General features: G+C 54.7%; 1 protein-coding gene across 1 annotated transcript in view; it reads left to right on the plus strand.

The window, feature by feature from the left end:
• The window catches only part of LOC140208045 (prolyl 3-hydroxylase 1-like), a 38,009-nt gene that overhangs the window by 7,922 nt on the left and 10,740 nt on the right, over nucleotides 1–19,347 (plus strand). The window contains exons 5-10 of the mRNA XM_072276572.1: nucleotides 1,980–2,032; nucleotides 2,536–2,627; nucleotides 2,941–3,068; nucleotides 3,404–3,478; nucleotides 9,632–9,782; nucleotides 14,659–14,761. Coding sequence (XP_072132673.1) covers nucleotides 1,980–2,032; nucleotides 2,536–2,627; nucleotides 2,941–3,068; nucleotides 3,404–3,478; nucleotides 9,632–9,782; nucleotides 14,659–14,761 — 602 coding nt within the window. The remainder of the gene's footprint in view (nucleotides 1–1,979; nucleotides 2,033–2,535; nucleotides 2,628–2,940; nucleotides 3,069–3,403; nucleotides 3,479–9,631; nucleotides 9,783–14,658; nucleotides 14,762–19,347) is intronic.

The following is a 19,347-nucleotide window of genomic DNA, read 5'->3' on the forward strand; positions in this document are numbered from 1 at the left end:
GGTAACAACCACCCTTTCTCCCTGTTTCCTGTACTCTCCTCCCTCGCCCATCTACCCACTCCCCACTCCACCCTGTACAATCCTGACCCTCCCTGTTCTGCCCTGTTCCGCCTCCCCCTGCACTAGGGTTGCCAACTTTCTCACTCCCAAATCAGGGACAAAAGTAGCAGTCAAATACAGGACACTTGTGTTTACCCCGAGAAAGACGACCATGACCATGAAGCCTTGTGTGGGCACCTGTGTGCGCATGTGTGACGTGCCAATTTTTTTCTACAAATCGGTTTTGGCTTAATCTTCACAATTCTGATACACTGTTCATATATTATTTCTACTTTATATAGGCTGTGTATTTATCATAACATTCCTGCTTTTACTATATGTTGGTGTTATTTTCGGTTTTAGTGTTATTTGGTATGATTTGGTAGGTTGTTTCCGGGAACGCTCAAAAATTTTTCCCATGTAAATGAATGGTAATTGCTTCTTCGCTTCACACCATTTCGGCACGGAAGGCTTCATAGGAACGCTCTACCTTAGCCGGGGAAATACGGGACAAGGGCGGTCCCGTATGGGACAAACCAATTTAGCCCAATATACGGGATGTCCCAGCTAATATGGAACAGTTGGCAACCCTACCCTGCACCCACTCCTTCACCTTCCCGTCCCTACCCCGGTCCCTCCCGCTTCCCCTGCAACCCCCCCCACCCCGGTCTCCCTGCAGCTCTCCCCGTTTCGCGGCCTGCAGGCACTCGGAAGTCCCCATTCCAGCGTCACATTGTTCAGGGCACCGGTGTCGGGGGCCTGCGTAAGGCACCCTGCACCACCATTCCTGCAAAGCCTATCAGTAGAGGTGACCGGGAGGACTGACTGGGGAGGGGTGGTAGATGTTGTCTACCTGGATTCAGGACGGTCTTTGACAAGGAACCGTCTGTCAGGCAGGGCCAGGAGGTCAGATCGCCCGGGATGCCTGGAGAGCTGGCTTCCCGGATAAACGATCGGCCCTGGGTCGGGGTCAGAGGTAGGCCGAGCCGCCGACCAACGGCTGGGTTCCCCTTTGTTTGGCATCTGTCCGAACGGAGGCGGTGGGATTAGCCAGAGTCGGGGTTGCTGTCACCGGCGTGCTCATTGCTCTGCGGCGGCAGTGCAAAGTGAGGCAACACGGTTCCAAGGCTAACAGTGCGACAGAGCGATCCTGGGGTTGCTGCCCATTCCGACATCTGATGGAGAGCTACACCCAACATCTAAGATGTTGGGTGTAGCTCTCCAGGCCAAACAGCCTCTTTCCCTGCTGGGTTATTCTATGTGGCCCCACTGAAATTTTTCGTTTCAAGGTCAAGTTTAATTCTCATTCGACCATGCATGAATACCCATAAGTATAGCCAAGCGAAACAGTATTTCTCTGGGGCCAAGGAGTGAAACATAGTACTGACAGTCACACACAGCACAAGGCACGTATAGCTCCTGGAAGATATCAGTAAAATACAGTCACACACAGAAACAAAAAGAGTCCCAGTCCCTGAGTCGCAGAATGTTGCAGCAGTCTGCAGTCGAACACAGTTTGTCCTGTCTTCTGCCGAGCGAACACTGGGGGGCAGCAACGACTCCAGTCTGGACTCCGCACCACACCGCCCCCTGGTGGCGCACGACGTCTCCCGGTGCCTCTCTCCTGGGCGACTGTAAACAAGCGACTCGCCGCTTGAGGCCCAGTCCGGGCAGCTCCCCCACCACCCGTTGGTGAATCAGACTTTGATTTTGTGCCTTCATCCCCTGCTCTGGTATCCCGACCAGTGTCCCATTGACCTCTTCACCACCTGCTCGACTTTCTACAGGCACCCCCAGTCTAAGGTATGGGGTCCTTCCCTTCTCCCCCCCCGCCCATCCCTCAGTTCTCCCCAGGGTGAATATCCCTCGCACCGCGTACCCTCAGGGTGGAGAGTGGTGGGTGAGGAGAGATTGAACTCACTACTCCCTCCTGTGCGCAGGATTCCTGGACCCCTCCAGAGCTCGTTCCCGAGTTGGTGAAGGCCAAGCACAGGTGAGTAGGATCTACTGTCTTGACTCTTCTCCCTTCACTGCCCCCTCCCTACTTCCCGTTCCTCCTCACCGCCCCTCCCTCTTCGTCTTTCTTCCTCCTCGCCATCCCTCCAATCTTCCTATCACACACTTCTCACTATCTCTCCCACCTTGCCACACGCCCCTCCCTTCTCTCCCTCCTTAACCCTCCTTCCTCGCTGCCCCTTCTCCATCACTGTCCTGGTCCCTTCACTGCCCCTCCCTCTTCGTCTTCCTCCCTCCTCCCCCTCCTCCCTCCTCCCCCTCCTCCCTCCTCACCATCCCTCCCATCTTGCTCTCACACTCTCCTCACCATGTCTCCCACCTTACCAAACTCCTCTCCCTTCTCTCTGTCCTTAACCCTTGCTGCCTCTCCCCCTGTCGCCGCCCCTACCCCGTCGCAGCCCCCCATCCTGAGCTCTCCCCCCCACCCCAGCCGTCCGGCCTGAGCCCCGCCTGCGCTGACCTCCGCCTGCCCTGTCACAGAGCCGCGGCCAAAGACACCCAGACGTCTGCCCCTCGGAATGCAACGACCAGGCAGAAGCTGGAGCCCAGACGGGGGCTGGACATCCTGAAAGGTCAGTCTGTGATCTGTCTGGGGGGGTGGGGGGGGTTTGGGTTTGTCGGACTCACAGACGGTGGGTCTCAGTCCCTCTATCTGCCAGACAGGTCTGTTTGAGTCCATCAGTCCTGCAGACAGTGGGTACGGGGTGGGGGGGTGGTGTCTGGGTCGGTCTGTCTGTCTGTCTAACAGAGGGTGTGTCTGGGATCGCCTGTCCACCAGCACCCCCTCCCGGGCGGGGTGGGGAGTGTGTGTGTGTGTTGGGAGGGGCGCAGTGTCTGGATCCTGCCTCACTCTCTCTCCTTCTGTTCCACTCCCCTCTCCCTCAGCCTCCTTGCCTCCCTTCGCCTCGCTCTCACTGGTGACGGAGGGCGGGGGGCCGGACGGTGGCCGGCGAGCGCAGATAGACGGGGTCCTGAGCCACGCGGACTGCGTCCGTCTCCGGCGCCTGGCCAACGTGAGTCCCAGACCAGGGGTGCAGGGGGGTGGGGGAGGGAAGGGAGGGAGGGGAGGAGGAGTGAAGGAGCGAGTGGAGAAGAGGTGGGGGACGGTTGGGGAGGAAAGGGGGGGTGAGGGACAAACAGAGGTGGGAAGGAGGCTGGGAGGAGTGAGTGGAGAGAGGAGAGAGGAAGGGAGAACAGAGGGGTAGGGGAGGGGTGTGGGGGGGCGAGAGGAGGGAGAACAAGACGAGACAGGGCGAGGTGTCAGGGACGAGGGGAGGGGTGGATGGTTGAGGGGGAGGGAGGAGACCCTCACGATCTAACCCCCTCCCCCCCACTCCCGTCCCCACAGGCTGCGGAGGCTCTGACGCAGACGCCGGGAGACAAGCCTGGGAGCCGAGGTCTGGCAGTCCTGGAAGCGATGAAGGTGAAGGGGGAAGGGGAGGCGCGGCATGGGGAAACGGGCGAGGGAGGTTCGCGAGGGCGTCCACTCGCCTGGCAAGAGGGTGGGGACACACAGCTCAGGAAACAGGCCCTTTCTGCCCACAATGTTGTACTAAGCCAGTTAGACTAGCAATTAAATGCCTGACTGAACTAGTCCCCTCTGCGTCCACAATGTGCCTATCCCTCCGCCCTCTGTCCATTCAAGTGCCTGTCTGGGACACCTCGATCGTATCTGCCTCCTCTGGATCACAGGCACCCACCCCTTTCTCTCTCTCTCTGTGGAGAGACCTGCCCCTCACATCTCCCGTCCATTTGCCCCCCTCTCACCTAAGTGTCTGCCCTCTGGTATTACACAGTGTGACCCTGGTTGAAAAGAAAAAAGCCGCCTCTCATAATCTTGTCAACGTCTATCTGATCTCCCCTCCACTTCCGACGCTCCAGAGAAAACGACCCAGGTTTATCCGGTCTCTCCTGATGGCACAGGCCCTCTAAACCAGGCAATATCCGGGCAAAAATGCACCGTACCCGCTCCAAATACCCCTGTCTTTCCAGTAATGGGGCAAACTGAACTGAAGGAAGGGTGAGATGAAGGAACACATACCAATCCTCACAGAGGGATCAGAAGTAGAGAGAGTGAGCAGTTTCAAGTTCCTGGGTGTCAAGATCTCTGAGGATCTAACCTGGTCCCAACATACTGATGCAGTTATAAAGAAGGCAAGACCGTGACAGGAGTTTGAAGAGATTTGGTATGTCAACAAATACACTCAAAAACTTCTCTACTTGTACCATGGAGAGCATTCTGACAGGCTGATCACTGTCTGGTATGGAGGGGCTACTGTACAGGACCAAAAGAAGCTGCAGAAGGTTGTAAATCTAGTTGGCTCCATCTTGGGTACTCGCCTACAAAGTGCCCAGGACATCTTCAGGGAGCGGTGTCTCAGAAAGGCAGCGTCCATTATTAAGGACCCCCAGCACCCAGGGCATGTCCTTTTCTCACTGTTACCATCAGGTCGGAGGTACAGAAGCCTGAAGGCACACACTCAGCGATTCAGGAACAGCTTCTTCCCCTCTGCCATCCGATTCCTAAATGGACTTTGAACCCTTGGACACTACCTCACTTCTTTTTTAATATATTATTTCTGTTTTTATGCATGATTTTTAATCTATTCAATATATGTATACTGTATTTGATTTACTTATTATTTTTCTATATTTTGTGTTGCATGGAACTGCTAAGTTAACAAATTTCACGTCACATGCCGGTGATAATAAACCTGATTCTAATTCTGCGGCAGTACCCCAGAAAGCTGGGTTTTTAATAAAGCTGTAACGTAACGTTCTGACTGTGGAACTCAGTGCCTTGATAACAAAGGCAGGCATCCCGTATGCCTCCCTTACCACCCTGTCGATGTGTGCAGCCGTTCTCAGGGAGCTGTGCACTTGGCACACTGATGCTGTTAACGGCCGTGTGAATAACGCTGGGGAAGGGCACGGTGGGGGGGGGAGGGGATCTCACTGAAATCTCTCACATTTGCAAAGGCCTGGATAGAGTGGATGTGGAGAGGATGTTTCTTCTGATGGGTGGGGGGAGTCTAGGACCAGAGGGCACAGCCTCAGAATAGAGGGACGTTCCTTTAAGACAGAGATGAGGAGGAATTTGTTTAGCCAGGGGGTGGTGAATCTGTAGAATTCATTGCCAGAGAAGGCTGTGGAAGCCAAGCCATTGGGTATATTTAAAGTGCAGGTCCTTGATTAGTCAGGGTGTCAAAGGTAGGGAGAATGGGGTTGAGTGGGATAATAAATCAGCCATGATGGAACAGCAGAGCAGACTGATGGGCTGAATGGCCCAATTCTGGTCCTGCCATTTCCTAATAGGGAGAGAACTCTGTTGTTGATCGTATACATCAAAGGTTTGGGTGAAAGCGGACAAGGGGAGGTGAGTAAGGCCACACATGATGTCAGAGACAGTGAAGGTGGTTGTCAGGATTTGCGAGCAGCCAGGGGAGTGGGCCGAGGAATGGCAAATGCAGTTTAATTGGATGGATGCCAGGTGTGGCATTCTGGGAAGGCGAGCCGTGGGGGTGGGTCGGAATCGGGTTTAATGTCACTAGTAGGTCCTGCAGTTTGCTGCTTTAGGGCTTCCACAAGGGGCCCTGGGAGGTGTCACGGAACAGGGGGACGTGCTTCACTGAAGGTGGGTAGACAGGATAGTGAAGGAGGCGGTCAGGGCATGGAGTACAGGGGTTGGGAGGTCACGGTGGGGTTGTACGAGACACTGGAGGGGCCGCCTTTGACAGAATTACGTTCAGTTTCGGACGCCCCGCGCTGGGAAAGATGCCTTTAAGCTGGAAAGTGCGTAGAGGAGATTTATCAAGACTTTAAAAAAAAAAATAACCAGAATCAGGTTTAATATCACCGGTATACGTCACAAAATTTGTTCTTTATGCAAGCAGTACAGTGATAAATACAGTGATACAGAGGAGAAAAAAACTGACCTACAGTAAGGATGTCTATTAAATGATTAAGTTAAAACAAGTAATACAAAAGAAATAGAGATTAAAAAGTAGTGAGTTACTGTTCATGGGTTCACTGTCCATTTAGGAATCATATCATTTAGGGGAAGCAGGTGTCCCTGAATCGCTGAGTGAGTGCCTTCAGGCTTCTGTATCTCCTTCCCAACAGTAACAACGAGAAGAGGGCACGTCCTGGGCGGTGAGGATCCTCAGTGATGGGCACTGCCTTCCTAAGGTACCACTCCTTCAAGCTTGCAGCTTGGATACTACAGAGACTCGCACTATGGACCAAATTGACGAATCTTACAAGTATCTGCAGCTTCCTTCCATCCAGTGCAGTAGCCCCCAGCCCCATACCAGAACAGTGATGCAGCCCATCAGAATGCTCTCCCCACCGTATATTTGTAGAAGTTTTCGAGTGTTTTAGTTGACAATCCAGATACCTTCAGACTCCTAATGCAACTTAGCAGCCATCTTGCCTTCCAGGAATGAGAGGGCTACTGTATGAGGAATGTCCGGCAGCTCCTGGGATGTATTCCCTGGAGTTCAGGAGAATCAGCGGGGATCTCACAGAAACATCCCGAAGGTTAAAAGGCCTGAAGAGATTAGACATGGCAAAGTTATTTCCCATGGTAGGGGAGTCTAGGACAAGAGGGCACGACTTCAGGGTTGAAGGACGTCCACTGAGATGCGGAGAAATTACTTTAGTCAGAGGGTGGTAAATCTGTGGAATTTGTTGCCACGAGCAGCTGTGGAGGCCAAGTCATTGGGTGCATTTACGGCAGAGATAGATAGGTTCTTGATTAGCCAGGGCATCCAAGGATATGGGGTGAAAGCAGGGGGGTGGGGATGACTGGAAGAATTGGATCAGCCCATGATTGAATGGTGGAGCAGACTCAATGGGCCGAATGGCCTCCCTCTGCTCCTGTATCTTATGGTTTTTGTAGCTGCATCGATATGTTGGGACCAGGTCAGGTCCCCAGAGATCTTCACACCCAAGAAGAGGAAATATCGTTAGAGGCTTGGCCCATTACACCTGTGTGACCAGGTCACCTACTGACCCGCACGTCTCTGGAAGGGACCGGAGCACCCCGAGCTCACAGGGAGAAGATACAAGGGCCCTGGGGTGTCCAGGGAGGGGCGGCAGGCTAGTCGTGCTCTGCCCTGGGGCAGCTCGCCCACCGGCTACCCAGCTGTTGCCTGTGGCTCCAAGCAGCTGCACACGACAGGCGGGCTGAACCCGGGCAGGGCAGCCAGGAGCCTCCAGTCCCGGCGAGGTGGGGATTTGCCCGCCCCAGCATGCAAAGCTAGTTCCACCGGACTGAGAGGTGAGATCAGCCACCGGATCCACCAGCCAAGAAGGTGGTGGCACCACGCTTCGTGGAACGTGAAGGTGTCGTTGGCCGTCCGCTGCAGGCCGAGGAAGTCTGCGGCCGTGGGGCCCCGAGATCTTCGAGGCCGAGGGAGTGGGGACCACCCCAGCGCCGAAGGTTTTTCACCGTTAAACTCCACCCCCGTACCGGGTTTCTCCGTGCAGCTCTTCACCCAGTCGCACAATCAGTGAGCTGTGCTGACTCGCGCCCTGGTCGGAAACGATGGACAGCCAGCACGAGGGCCCTCACAGATGGCAGCAGGGCTGGACCTGCTTTCCTGGCAGGGTAATCGCGTGACTGTGACTGCCACACCTCCCCGTGAAAAGCCGCTAGGGATCCTGCAGTCTTCTAAGGCAGCCGGGATTCAACGGGGAGAAGTTAACTCAGTGAGACCAAAAGACCTGGGAGCAGAATTAGGCCATCTGGCCCATCCAGTCTGCTCTGCCATTCAATCATGGCTGACCCTTGTTATTTTCTCCTCAGTTCCCAGCCTTCTCCCCGTAACCTTTGATGCCATGTCCAATCAAGAAACTATCAATCTCTGCCTTAAATACACCCAATGACCTGGCCTCCAGAGCTGTACGTGGTAACAAATTCCACAAATTCACCAAACTTTGGCTGAAGAAATTTCTCTGCATCTCTGTTTTGAAAGGGTGCCCCTCTATCCTGAGGCTGTGCCCTCTTGTCCTAGACTCTCTCACCGTGGGGAGCATTCTTTCCACATCTACTCTGTCTACGCCTCTCAACATTCGGAAGATTTCAATGAGATCCCCCCTCATCCTCCTGAATTCCAGCAAGTACAGACCCAGAGCCATCAGACTTTCCTTGTATGATAACCCTTTTATTCCTGGAATCACCCTTGTGAACCTCTTGGGACTTCTCTCATTGGAGCACAGGAGACTGGGAGGTGATCATATAGACAGACAGTTTAAAAGATATATCTTTATACCTTTGGCCGTTGGGGTGGAGATTTATCCCTACCCAAGGAGGTGCAAGGTGCTCCTTCCCTCCGCTAGCCTGCAGGTCACCCTCGGGCAAGGTGTGGCACCAGCTCGGCCCCCCCCCCCCGCAGATCAGGGTCACGTGAAACCGTGGGAGCAGGTGGCGGATGGTCGTACGAGCAGCCGGTGCAGATCACAAGTCCTGGTTATGCCACCACCGGCGCCGGGCAGACCATCTCTGAAGAGTATATGGATAATGGCTGGGGTCACCCGTCTTGTGAAGACACTGCCCAGAAGAAGCCGCTGGCAAACCAGTTCTGTGGGAAGATTTGCCAAGAACCATCATGGTCACGAGACCCTGTTCCCCCACGTCGTAACGGCATGACGCGGGACAATGACGTCATAGGGCACAGCCCATAATGATGACGTCACAGGACCTGGCACCTGATGATGGTGAAGGGACACTGAGTATGGTCGAGTGTGTAAACTGGTTCATGGCATCGTTAGGGTGATTGCACCCGCTCTGTTTCCCAGGGACAGGGAGCCGAGAGCCAGAGGGCACAGGTTTAAGGTGAGGGGGGACATTTAATAGGATCTCAGGGGCAACTGTCCCACCCAGTATACAGTCCTGCGCAAAAGTTCTGTGTATTGTATATATTGTATTGTGTTGTATGTATATGGATAGCTTGGGCCTCAGACTATTGCCCAGCGCTGTATTTGTCAACGTGGAGAGGGGGATTTGTAAATCTGACAGCAGTAAAGGACGTTGGGAACGGCGAGGGTGGAGTGCCGCGGGAGGGCTGTGGGACAGGTGGCAGAGAAGGAGAGCCAGGGACAGGTGCAGACGCCCCCAGCCCTGAGACACCAGGCAAGGCCATTTGAATGCAAACGATCGGTTTATTGATCATCACAGAACGTCTCTCTGCTGCTACCCGCTCCCTCCCCTCTCCCTTCCCCTTCCCACTCTCAGTCCACAATGGAGACCCACATCAGAATCGGGCAGCAGTACGGTGCAATACACAGAATTACAACAGTATGGTGCAGATGTCTTAGGCACCCTGCTATACATAAGACTGTTGCACAGTTCTGCACGGAAAGAGCTGTCAGGGGAAGTGACTGAGCCAGGTGCATTGACAGGGAAAGGTTTCAAGGAATATGGGCCAGACATGGATGGGGACGTGGGTTAGCATGGACAGTTTGGGCCGAAGGATCTGCACCTGTGCCGTACAACAGGGGGAGGGTCGGGAGGGGCAGGCGGGGGATCTGTACTCTGGCCGCGCGCCCCTCACCTCCTGCCTTGTGTCCACAGCTGTCCCGGGAGAAGAAGGTTGACCAGGAGGAGGCTCGCCTCTACCTGCAGGTGACGGAGAGAGTTGGCTTGATCCTCGACCACTACTTCCAGCCCAGCAGCTCCCTCTACCTCTCCTTCTCCCACCTGGCCTGCCGCTCGTCTTCCCAAGGTGAGTGAGACGTCTGCGGTTGTCGGAAATGGTGAACTGAGGTACAGTGACAATCTTGTCTTGTGTATCGTTCACACAGATCACATCACTACACAGTGATTTGAGGTAGAACAAGGCCAAACAGTAACAGAATGCAGAATAGAGTGTCACAGCCACAGAGGAAGTGCAGAGCAGGCAGACAGTGAGGTGCGAGATCGTAACAAGGTAGACTGTGAAGTCAAGAGTCCATATGGAACGAGGGAACCGTTCAATAGTCTGATGCAGTGGGGTAGAAGCTATGCTTGGGCTTGGTGGTATGTTGTTCCAGCGGGATGGAAGAGGGAAGAATGTCTGGGGTGGCTGGCACCTTTGATTATACCGTATCAGCGGGAAGTGTAGATGGGGTCTGCGGAGGGGAGGCGGGTTTCCATGACGCGCTGACCCGTGTCCACGACTGTCTGCAGTTCCTTGCGGTCACGTGCGGAACAGTCACTGTGCCAAGCCGAGATAGGATGGTAAGGGTTGACGGGGACGGTTCGAATGTCTTCACCCTCCTGGGGAAGCAGGGGTGTTTGGACCGGGACAGCTGTCAACCCGCTGAACCCGAGCACGGTTGACGGGGACGGGAGCGTGTTCCCCGCCCTCCTTTCGGCAGCCAACGGCCAGCGCCTTTGGCGGGAAGGCCGTTGTCACGGCAACCCTGTTGCAGCCCACGACTGCACAGCGCCACCTTGCAGGCAGAGCGAGAGCTGATTCTGGTCAGGGAGCCACTGAGCACACAGAGAGGGAGAGTCGGGGGCCGAGGACGCGGTCTCGCGGGGCACCTCCTTGGGAATTAAAGCATCGACGACAGAGATGTAGTCAATAGACTGATGGAGTCTTTACACCCCAGGTGGGTGTCGGCCCAGGGAGTTGGCATCCCCCAAAGGCCTACTTCCTTTATAGGTGACTGAGATGCAAAGAACATTTAATCCGAGCAACGCACGCAAAGCGCTGGGGGAAATCAGCAGTACGTGTGGAAAAGAGTAAACGATCGACGTTTCGGGCCCTGACCCTTCAGCAGGGCACTAAAATGGACGTTCGCTATCAAAGTCTGTGTGCAGACTACAACTCCGAGATCGGCCCTCCTGCAGGCAGCCATGAGACAAGAGAAACACCTTGGGACCCGTTTGTCAGGGAAGTTAGCTTGCCAAAAATCTTCAATTCAAGTTGGTCACAAGTAAGGTGGACACGGACTTCAAGGTGGCTGGAGAATGCTGTACTCGTGAAGGTGGGAAGAGTGACTCTCTAACCATGCGGTCGTCAAGTCCTCCGAAGAGCGATACTCACAGCACACAGAAAGTCAATGACATCAGTCAGAGTTTAAAAATGTCAATCCTGTGTTTGTCATCAATTTCCACAAAAATGCCAGAGACAGTCTCCTTCCTGCACACAACACACAGACAGTTCCTCAGGACATCCTTAAGACTAAGATAGATGCTTGCAAGGGTTCTGAGAACCCAGGCCGAATGGCGAGTCTTTATTCATGGTACAAAGAAGGTTCATTACATCCTTCCATCCAGTAAGTCATTAAAGTACTGAAGTATGATTAGTTTTATATGTCTCAGACAGGTGAAGGGAAACCATACACACAGTTCAATTGTCAGGCACTTGACAGCCCACAGGGTTCTCCCTCCAGTTCATGCCCTTCGCCGTCTCCATCTTGTCCTCACTGCTGTGTTGTGCACCAAGATCAGCGCTAGGTACATTGCTATTTTTTTTTCAATCATTTATTTTTTATTCAAGTTCATCATCAAACAAACATTTCCATAAGATGTATTTCAGATACTGCTAATTAAAGGAAGGTGCAGGGTATGAACAACTCAGATATTTTAATTCTTTTTTCAGAATTTTCTTCCACAGTTAGGTCATGTGGCCTTGTGGTGTAAAGGAGTAGGGTAGAGTCAGTACCCCATAGTCCTGTGTTTTCAGCAGTAGGGTAGAGGGCAGCACCAAGACCCTCTGTTGGTCCAGGCATTAAGCAATACAGATACACAATTCTATAGTCTCGCAAAGGAACTTACCTGACACAGTCGGGCAAAATCATCCACACCATTCACGGAAACGTCAGGCACACAGAGGCGCGGAAAAAAGGGAACAAGTTGTGCAAAGAGCACAAAGCGAGTGAACGACACACGGAATGTCAAAGGTCAAACGTGCAATCGTCACTGTAGTTCGATGCAGGGCCACTGTATGCCGAATCGCCCCAGTCCGCATCGATCACCCCAATCATAGCACTCAAATCGGCAAAAGCAAAATGAGAGTAACCAGAATCCAGGAATGGATGCAACGTGAACCTCAAAGTCCCCCAAAACGAGTGCACAGCCTCACTGATCAATCCTGGCAACCTGGTTCCCAAGGCTCCCGCACTCTCCTCCGACAGCAGCTGGCAAGGGGGCGAGGAGGAGCGGTCAAAAGCAGGCCGAAGGCACCGGGTACCCGCCCGCCATCGACTTCAACCGTGCTGGATGCCCTCAGTTGGAGAGGGGCAACGGAGACGATCGCGGACTTGAAGCCAAACACTCCGCTCCAAACCTCTCTGAGACAGCAAAGCACTGGGCTTTGGTGAACTGTCTGCAAGATGTCGCGGCTGGCCGGGCGGGCCAGCGAACGCCACGGCGCGGGTTGGAGTTCCTGCAGGCCGTGACCAGCCCCTGGGAACACCTGACTGACAGTGGATGTCGGACCCACAGAGCAGCACCCGTCACCTCAGTGTTCCTCGGTACTGGGGGGATAGTGGGCCTCCGAAAGCAGGCGGGGACTCCGATCTCAACGAAGCAAACGTCTCAGCCAGGGGTCCCGCGGTTTCTTCTCTGGCTTCCCGTCATGTTCAGATAACAGCCCAGATCAGTGTGAGGTGGTTCATTTTGGCAGGTCAAGTATGATGGCAGAATGTAGTATTAATAGTATGACTCTTGGCAGTGTGTTCTCTCGCTCTGCCCCCCTCTCTCTCTCCCTGCCCCCCTCTCTCTCGCTCTCTGCCCCCCTCTCTCTCACTCTCTGCCCCCCTCTCTCTCGCTCTCTGCCCCCCTCTCTCTCGCTCTCTGCCCCCCTCTCTCTCGCTCTGCCCCCCTCTCTCTCGCTCTGCCCCCCTCTCTCTCGCTCTGCCCCCTCTCTCTCGCTCTGCCCCCTCTCTCTCGCTCTGCCCCTTCTCTCTCTCGCTCTGCCCCTTCTCTCTCTCGCTCTGCCCCCTCTCTCTCTCGCTCTGCCCCCTCTCTCTCGCTCTGCCCCCCTCTCTCTCGCTCTGCCCCCCTCTCTCTCGCTCTGCCCCCCTCTCTGCCCCCTCTCTCTCGCTCTCTGCCCCCCTTCTCTCTCGCTCTGCCCCCCTCTCTCTCGCTCTGCCCCCCTCTCTCTCTGCCCCCTCTCTCTCGCTCTGCCCCCTTTCTCTCGCTCTGCCCCCCTTTCTCGCTCTCTGCCCCCCTCTCTCTCGCTCTCTGCCCCCCTCTCTCTGGCTCTCTGCCCCCTCTCTCTGGCTCTCTGCCCCCCTCTCTCTCGCTCTCTGCCCCCCTTTCTCTCTCTCTGCCCCCTCTCTCTCGCTCTCTGCCCCCCTCTCTCTCGCTCTCTGCCCCCCTTCTCTCTCTCTCTGCCCCCCTTCTCTCTCGCTCTGCACCCCTCTCTCTCGCTCTGCCCCCCTCTCTCTCGCTCTGCCCCCCTCTCTCTCACTCTCTGCCCCTTTCGCTCTCTGCCCCTTTCTCTCGCTCTCTGCCCCCCTTTCTCTGGCTCTCTGCCCCTTTCTCTTTCTATCTCCATCTTTTTCTACCTCTTTCTCTCTCTCTCTCTTTCTCTCTATCTCTCTACATCGCCCCCTCTCTTTACCTCTCTCTATCTCATACCCTGTCTGTGTCTCTCTCTGTCTCTATCTTTATCATTCTCTCTATTTCTCCCTACTTCTCTATGTCTCTCTCCCTCCCTTGAAACCGTCTCCACCTCCCTCTGAACGTCCGTCAGATTTCAGATTTGGGTTTATTTATCTCGGAACGTACAGTGAACTGTGTCGTTTGCGTTAGCACCCACGCACCCGAGGGTGTCATGCCACAATCCTGCACCAACAGAGCCTGCCTGCCTGCATTGCTGTCGGTCGCCACCCTGCCTGACCGATGATCCAATTCACAGAAAGAATCCCCCCTCCCTTTTAATACCCTGCAAAAGCCCCTTATCCTCGTACCTTCCTGCAGTCTGATACCTGTGCAAACGTTTACCCTGTTCCCTGTCCGGGCCTGCCCCTCACCTTCGCTGAATCTTACAGCTGTTGACTGGTCAGTTCCCAAAACTGGTTTCACTGTGACCGATTTTCCCCTTTGCCTTTTTCAGAGCGTTTTGCATTCCAGACCAATGCCAACTTGTCTGGCAAATTGCGTCGTCTGCTTTGGGGCCGGCCAAGGAGGACTCCCGATGTGACTCCTGACAAAATTTAACTCTTTCCTTGCTGCTCTTCCTGTTCCCCTGTCTGAATACTGGACGGAGACACTGACGCTCCTCCAGCAAGTCCCCCCCTGGGTTCTGCGGCTCACTCGTACACTGGACAGACCCCCGCTTCAAACTTTTGGGGTCCCGTCACCCGGCCCCTGACCCTGCTGTGCCACATCCCTGCCCCGTGTACCCAAGACTCGACTCGGGTCCAGATTTATTCACGTAACAGTGAAGAGCGCAGTTCGGGTTCACAAGCATCACATCTGAGGGTGCGCTGGGAGGGGGGGGGGTGGCAACCCGCAAAGGGTCGTCACACCGTTCCGGCCCCAGAACGCTTGGCAGAGTACCCGTCTTCGCGCGCCAGAACCCCCAACACCACGCCCCTCCCCCCCCCCCCCCGGTGCCCCGAGGTCTGATGACACTGAACCTCTCTCCTCCTGCCCCTCAGGTAGCCAGACAGAGGTCCCGCCTCCGTCCCGGCATTGTCTGGAGGACCCCGAGAGCAGCGGCTGCAGCAGCCGGGGCGCGGCGGAGGGAGCTCGCAACTTCAGGTAGAGCACATCACTGTTGGCTTGTCATGGTCGCCCGTGTCCGCGGTACGGTGACAATCTTGTCTTGTATATCGTTCGCACAGATCATGCCTTTACACAGTGTGTTGAGGTAGAACAAGGTCAAACAGTAACAGAGAGTGTCACAGTCACAGAGAAAGTGCAGAGCAGGCAGACAGTGAGGTGCGAGATCGTAACAAGGTAGACTGTGAGGTCAGGAGTCCATCTTGTTGTACAAGGGAATCGTTCAGTGGTCTTATAACACTGGGGAACAGGCTGTGGGACGTGCTTTCAGGTTGTTGTATCGTCTGTCGGATTCGAGGGGAGATCGAAGATTGTCAGGGATGGGATCTTTGATTGCACTGTCTGCTTTACAGAGGCAGCAGGAAGTGTGGATAGAGTCGACGGAGAGGAGGCTGGTTTTCCTGCGGCGAGCTGGGCTGTGCCCGCAACTCTCTGCAGTGTCTCGCGGTCACAGGCGGAGAAGTTGCCGTCCCAAGGGGCAGAGGACCCACATGGGTTGCTTTCTGCGATGTATCGATTTAATAAATCAGTGAGGGTCAACGGGGGCGTGCTAGATTTCTGTAGCCCCTGAGGAAGCAGGCCTCCTCGACCCAGTTTGGACCAGGACAGGGAGAGGCCCACTCCTGGGGGCTCGAAGCTCTCGACCGCAGCTCCACTGATGCAGACAGGACCCTGTGAGCCGCCCTCCCCTTTCCCCAAACCGTGCAAGGAAACAGGCCTTTCGGCCCATCTAGTCCATGCCCACCGCAATTCCCATTTCAAAGAGTCTCACTTGGCCCGTATCCTTCTAAACCTTCCCAATCCAAAATGGCCACTCTTACCTCTTCTCACCTGCCTATTTTTACCCGATGGTCCACTCTCCACTCCTCACAGATTCCTCCCTCTCCAGCCCTTTACGTTTCCCACCCAGCTGGCTTCACCAGTCATCTTCCAACTGCTCCTCCTTCCCCTTCCCCCCCCCACCCCCAACTTTTTATTTTGATCTCTTCCCCCCCTCTCTTTCCCGAGGGAGGGTCTCGGCCCAGAATGCTGGCCGTTTATTCATTCCTGTGGATGCTGCCTGCCCTGCGGTGTGTCTGCCCTCTCCACGTCACTGATGGAGTCCAAGGGAAGGGCAAGCACTGATCCAGCTTGGCAGCAGTGTCGTCGCAGAGGTTGACAGAGTGAAGTTGTAAACAACATCAAACTGCCTCAGGGACCCCCGGCTCCGGATTTCTTCCTCAGGGTTTACCCCCGAAGCCCTCCCCTCCCCCATGAGTGGGTGTGGCCGCAAGGCAGTGGAGGTTTAAAATCAGAGTTTTCCTTCTCCCAGAAGAGCTGCCAATCACGGCTGATGGGCCCCGTCTGCCTGAAGCGACTGGTTTTGAGGAACCAGTGACCCGCCTTTGCCCCCTGTCCTGTCAGTAGAAATGGTTCCGCCGGGCTTAGTAGCTGATCCACACGTGAAGGCCGGGAGCCGGACATGGTTGTCAGAGGCTGTCAGAGATGCACGCCATTTGGAGCATTTAATAGATAGTGGGGGCTTATCCCCTCTACAAACCCCCAGGCTATGACGAACCTACCCTATCTCTACCCCTCATGATCTTGTGTACCGCTGTCAAATTTCCCCTCAGTCTTCCACGTTCCAAGGAATGGAGACGGTGGTTAAACGAGGTGTTTGGCAGGCTGGCCTTCAGTCAGGGTACTGAGTGCAGGAATTGACCCCTCAATTTGCACTTGGGGAAGGAGAAGGGGTGTGGGACTTCCCTAGGGAACGAGAGGGCCCCGGGGAGGATCGTTGGAATGGAGGGAGCTTCTTCTCTGCAAGCCAGTGGGCCTTGGGTGAGGCACTTTATGGCCCCGTGGCGGGGGTCCCGATCCCACCGCTGTGTCGGGGGTTCGTACCCTCTCCCCGGGACTGCGTGGGTTTCCTCGGGATGCTCCGCTTTACTCCCACGCTCCAGCAACGCACGGGTTCAGGTCCGCGAGCCGTGGGCCAGCCACGTCAGTGACATTCGCGGGCTGCCCCCCCCCCAGCGCAGTATGCAGGCAGCACTGGCCATCGGCACACTCCACTGTTTCGGCAAGTAGAGCTGGTTTCCATCTCTGCAGGAGTTGATATGTCATGCTGCACCTGTAGGGGGCGCCAGCAACCATGCAAAGCAACACACATCAAAGTTGCTGGTGAACGCAGCAGGCCAGGCAGCATCTCTAGGAAGAGGTACAGTCGACGTTTCAGGCCGAGACCCTTCGTCAGGACTAACTGAAGGAAGAGTGAGTAAGAGATTTGAAGGTTGGAGGGGGAGGGGGAGGGGGAGATCCAAAGTGATAGGAGAAGACAGGAGGGGGAGGGATAGAGCCAAGAGCTGGACAGGTGATAGGCAAAAGGGGATACGAGAGGATCATGGGACAGGAGGCCCGGGGAGAAAGACGGGGGGGGGGACCCAGAGGATGGGCAAGAGGTATATTCAGAGGGACAGAGGGAGAAAAAAAAGAGAGAGAGGAAGAGGGTAAGGAAATGAATAAATAAGGGATGGGGTACGAAGGGGAGGAGGGGCATTAATGGAAGTTAGAGAAATCATCGCAACACTCACAACGCTGGAGGAACTCAGCAGGTCCGGCAGGATCCGTGGAAAAAATCGATCAACGTTTCGGGCTGGAATCCTTCATCAGGACAGACGAAGTGAGTGTTGCTTTGACCCCAGCATCTGCAGATTATTTTGTGCAGAGAAATCACTATCTGGGTAGCCTCCAACCTGATGGATGAACATTGACTTCTCTAACTTCGTGTTAATGCCCCTCCACCCCTTTGTACCCCATCCCTTATTTATTTATTTTCCCCCCTTTTTCTCTCTCTCCTTTATCTCTCCCCCTGAATATACCCCTTGCCCATCCTCTGGGTTCCCCACCCCCCTTGTCTTTCTTCCCGGACCTCCTGTCCCATGATCCTCTCGTATCCCCTTTTGCCTATCACCTGTCCAGCTCTTGGCTCCATCCATCCCCCTCCTGTCTTCTCCTATCATTTTGGATCTCCCCCTCCCCCTCCAATTTTCAAATCCCTTACTTACTCTTCCTTCAGTTAGTCCTGACGAAGGGTCTCGGCCTGAAACGTCGACTGCACCTCTTCCTAGAGATGCTGCCTGGCCTGCTGCGTTCACCAGCATTTTGTGTGTGTGTGCATCTTTGCAAGGGTTGGTTTGTCATGAGAATGGAAACGGTGACAAAGCCATTGATGCAAGAGGTTTGACTGCCGACAGACTGCAGTGGAAGATAGAGGTCACCAAGGCTCTGGCGGAGTGTGGCACATGACGATGATGCTCTGTCGTGTCACACCTGCAGGGGCTGCACTCCACTGCACGGGGCGCAGTTCTGAGCGCCCGGCGGGAGAGAGGGTGCCGTTGAACGGGCCAGGGCGCGGGAGAGATCCGCAGGCAAAGCAAGCTGCTGAGGGTGCAGGGGAGATCTTGTTCAGGACTGGTGTCGAGATTGGAGAGGCCGGGGCTGCTGTCCCATGAGGAAGAGATCAAATTCACAATCAGAAAACAACAGTCCCAGTGGAGGATCTCAGCCTGAAATGTTTACTCTGCTGACTGGCCTGCCGAGTTCCTCCAGCGTTTCGTGTGTGAGTTAATTAAATTCACAATCAGGTTTACAAACACTGTCGTAAAATTTGTTTGGCAGAGGCAGTACATAAAATAAAGTTGTAAAATTATAATTATTTATTTATAATTATAAGTACATTTATCCATATATTATAAATAATTATAATTTTGTATAAATTATAATAAATAGGAAAGGTATTATATCCAAAAGAATCTAATTAAATTAGTGCAGAAAGATAGCAAAAAATAGTGAGGTAATGTTCGTGGGTTCACTGTCCGTTCAGAAATCTGATGGTGGAGGGGAAGAAGCTGTTCCTGAAACGTTGAGTGTGTGTCTTCAGGCTCCTGTACCTCCTCTCTGGTGGTGGTAATGAGAAGAGGGCATGTCCTGGGTGGTGGGGGTCCTGACTGATGGATACTGCTATTTTCAGGCATTGCATTTTGAAGATGACTTCTCCAGCCCTGGGCAGTGGCCACTCCGCGCCAGATGGCGACACAACCAGTTGCAATGCCCCCCGCGCGGGACATTTCCGACGTGCGCAGGGTCTAGGATCCGGGAGACCGAGGCTCGGCTGGCGCAGACAGCCGTAAACAACCTTGCCGGGACCGAGCGGCCTGAAACCGGGGGCGGAGGAGCACGCTCGGAATGCCGGAGAAACTCGGCCGGCCAGGCGGCGTCCACGGACAGGAATAAACAGCCGGCCGAGACACTCTGTCGGGACCAGGAAGGGAGGGGGCAGAAGCCAGAATGAAGGAGGTGGGGGAGAGTGGTAAGACTACAAGCTGGCAGGGGATTGGTGGACCAGGTGAAGGGCTGAAGAAAAAGGAGAAAAAGGAAAAAAAGAAAAGAGGAGAGTGGACCCTGGGAGGAGGAGGGGCACCGGGGGAAATGGGCAGATGGTTGAGTTCAGAGGAAGGAGACATTGGAGGGTTCAGTGAGGAAGAGAGAGGCCAACAGCAGGAAGGTGCTGTCAGAGGAGATGG

The sequence above is a fragment of the Mobula birostris genome, chromosome 13 (assembly GCF_030028105.1).
Source record: "Mobula birostris isolate sMobBir1 chromosome 13, sMobBir1.hap1, whole genome shotgun sequence".
Lineage (NCBI taxonomy): Eukaryota > Metazoa > Chordata > Chondrichthyes > Myliobatiformes > Myliobatidae > Mobula > Mobula birostris.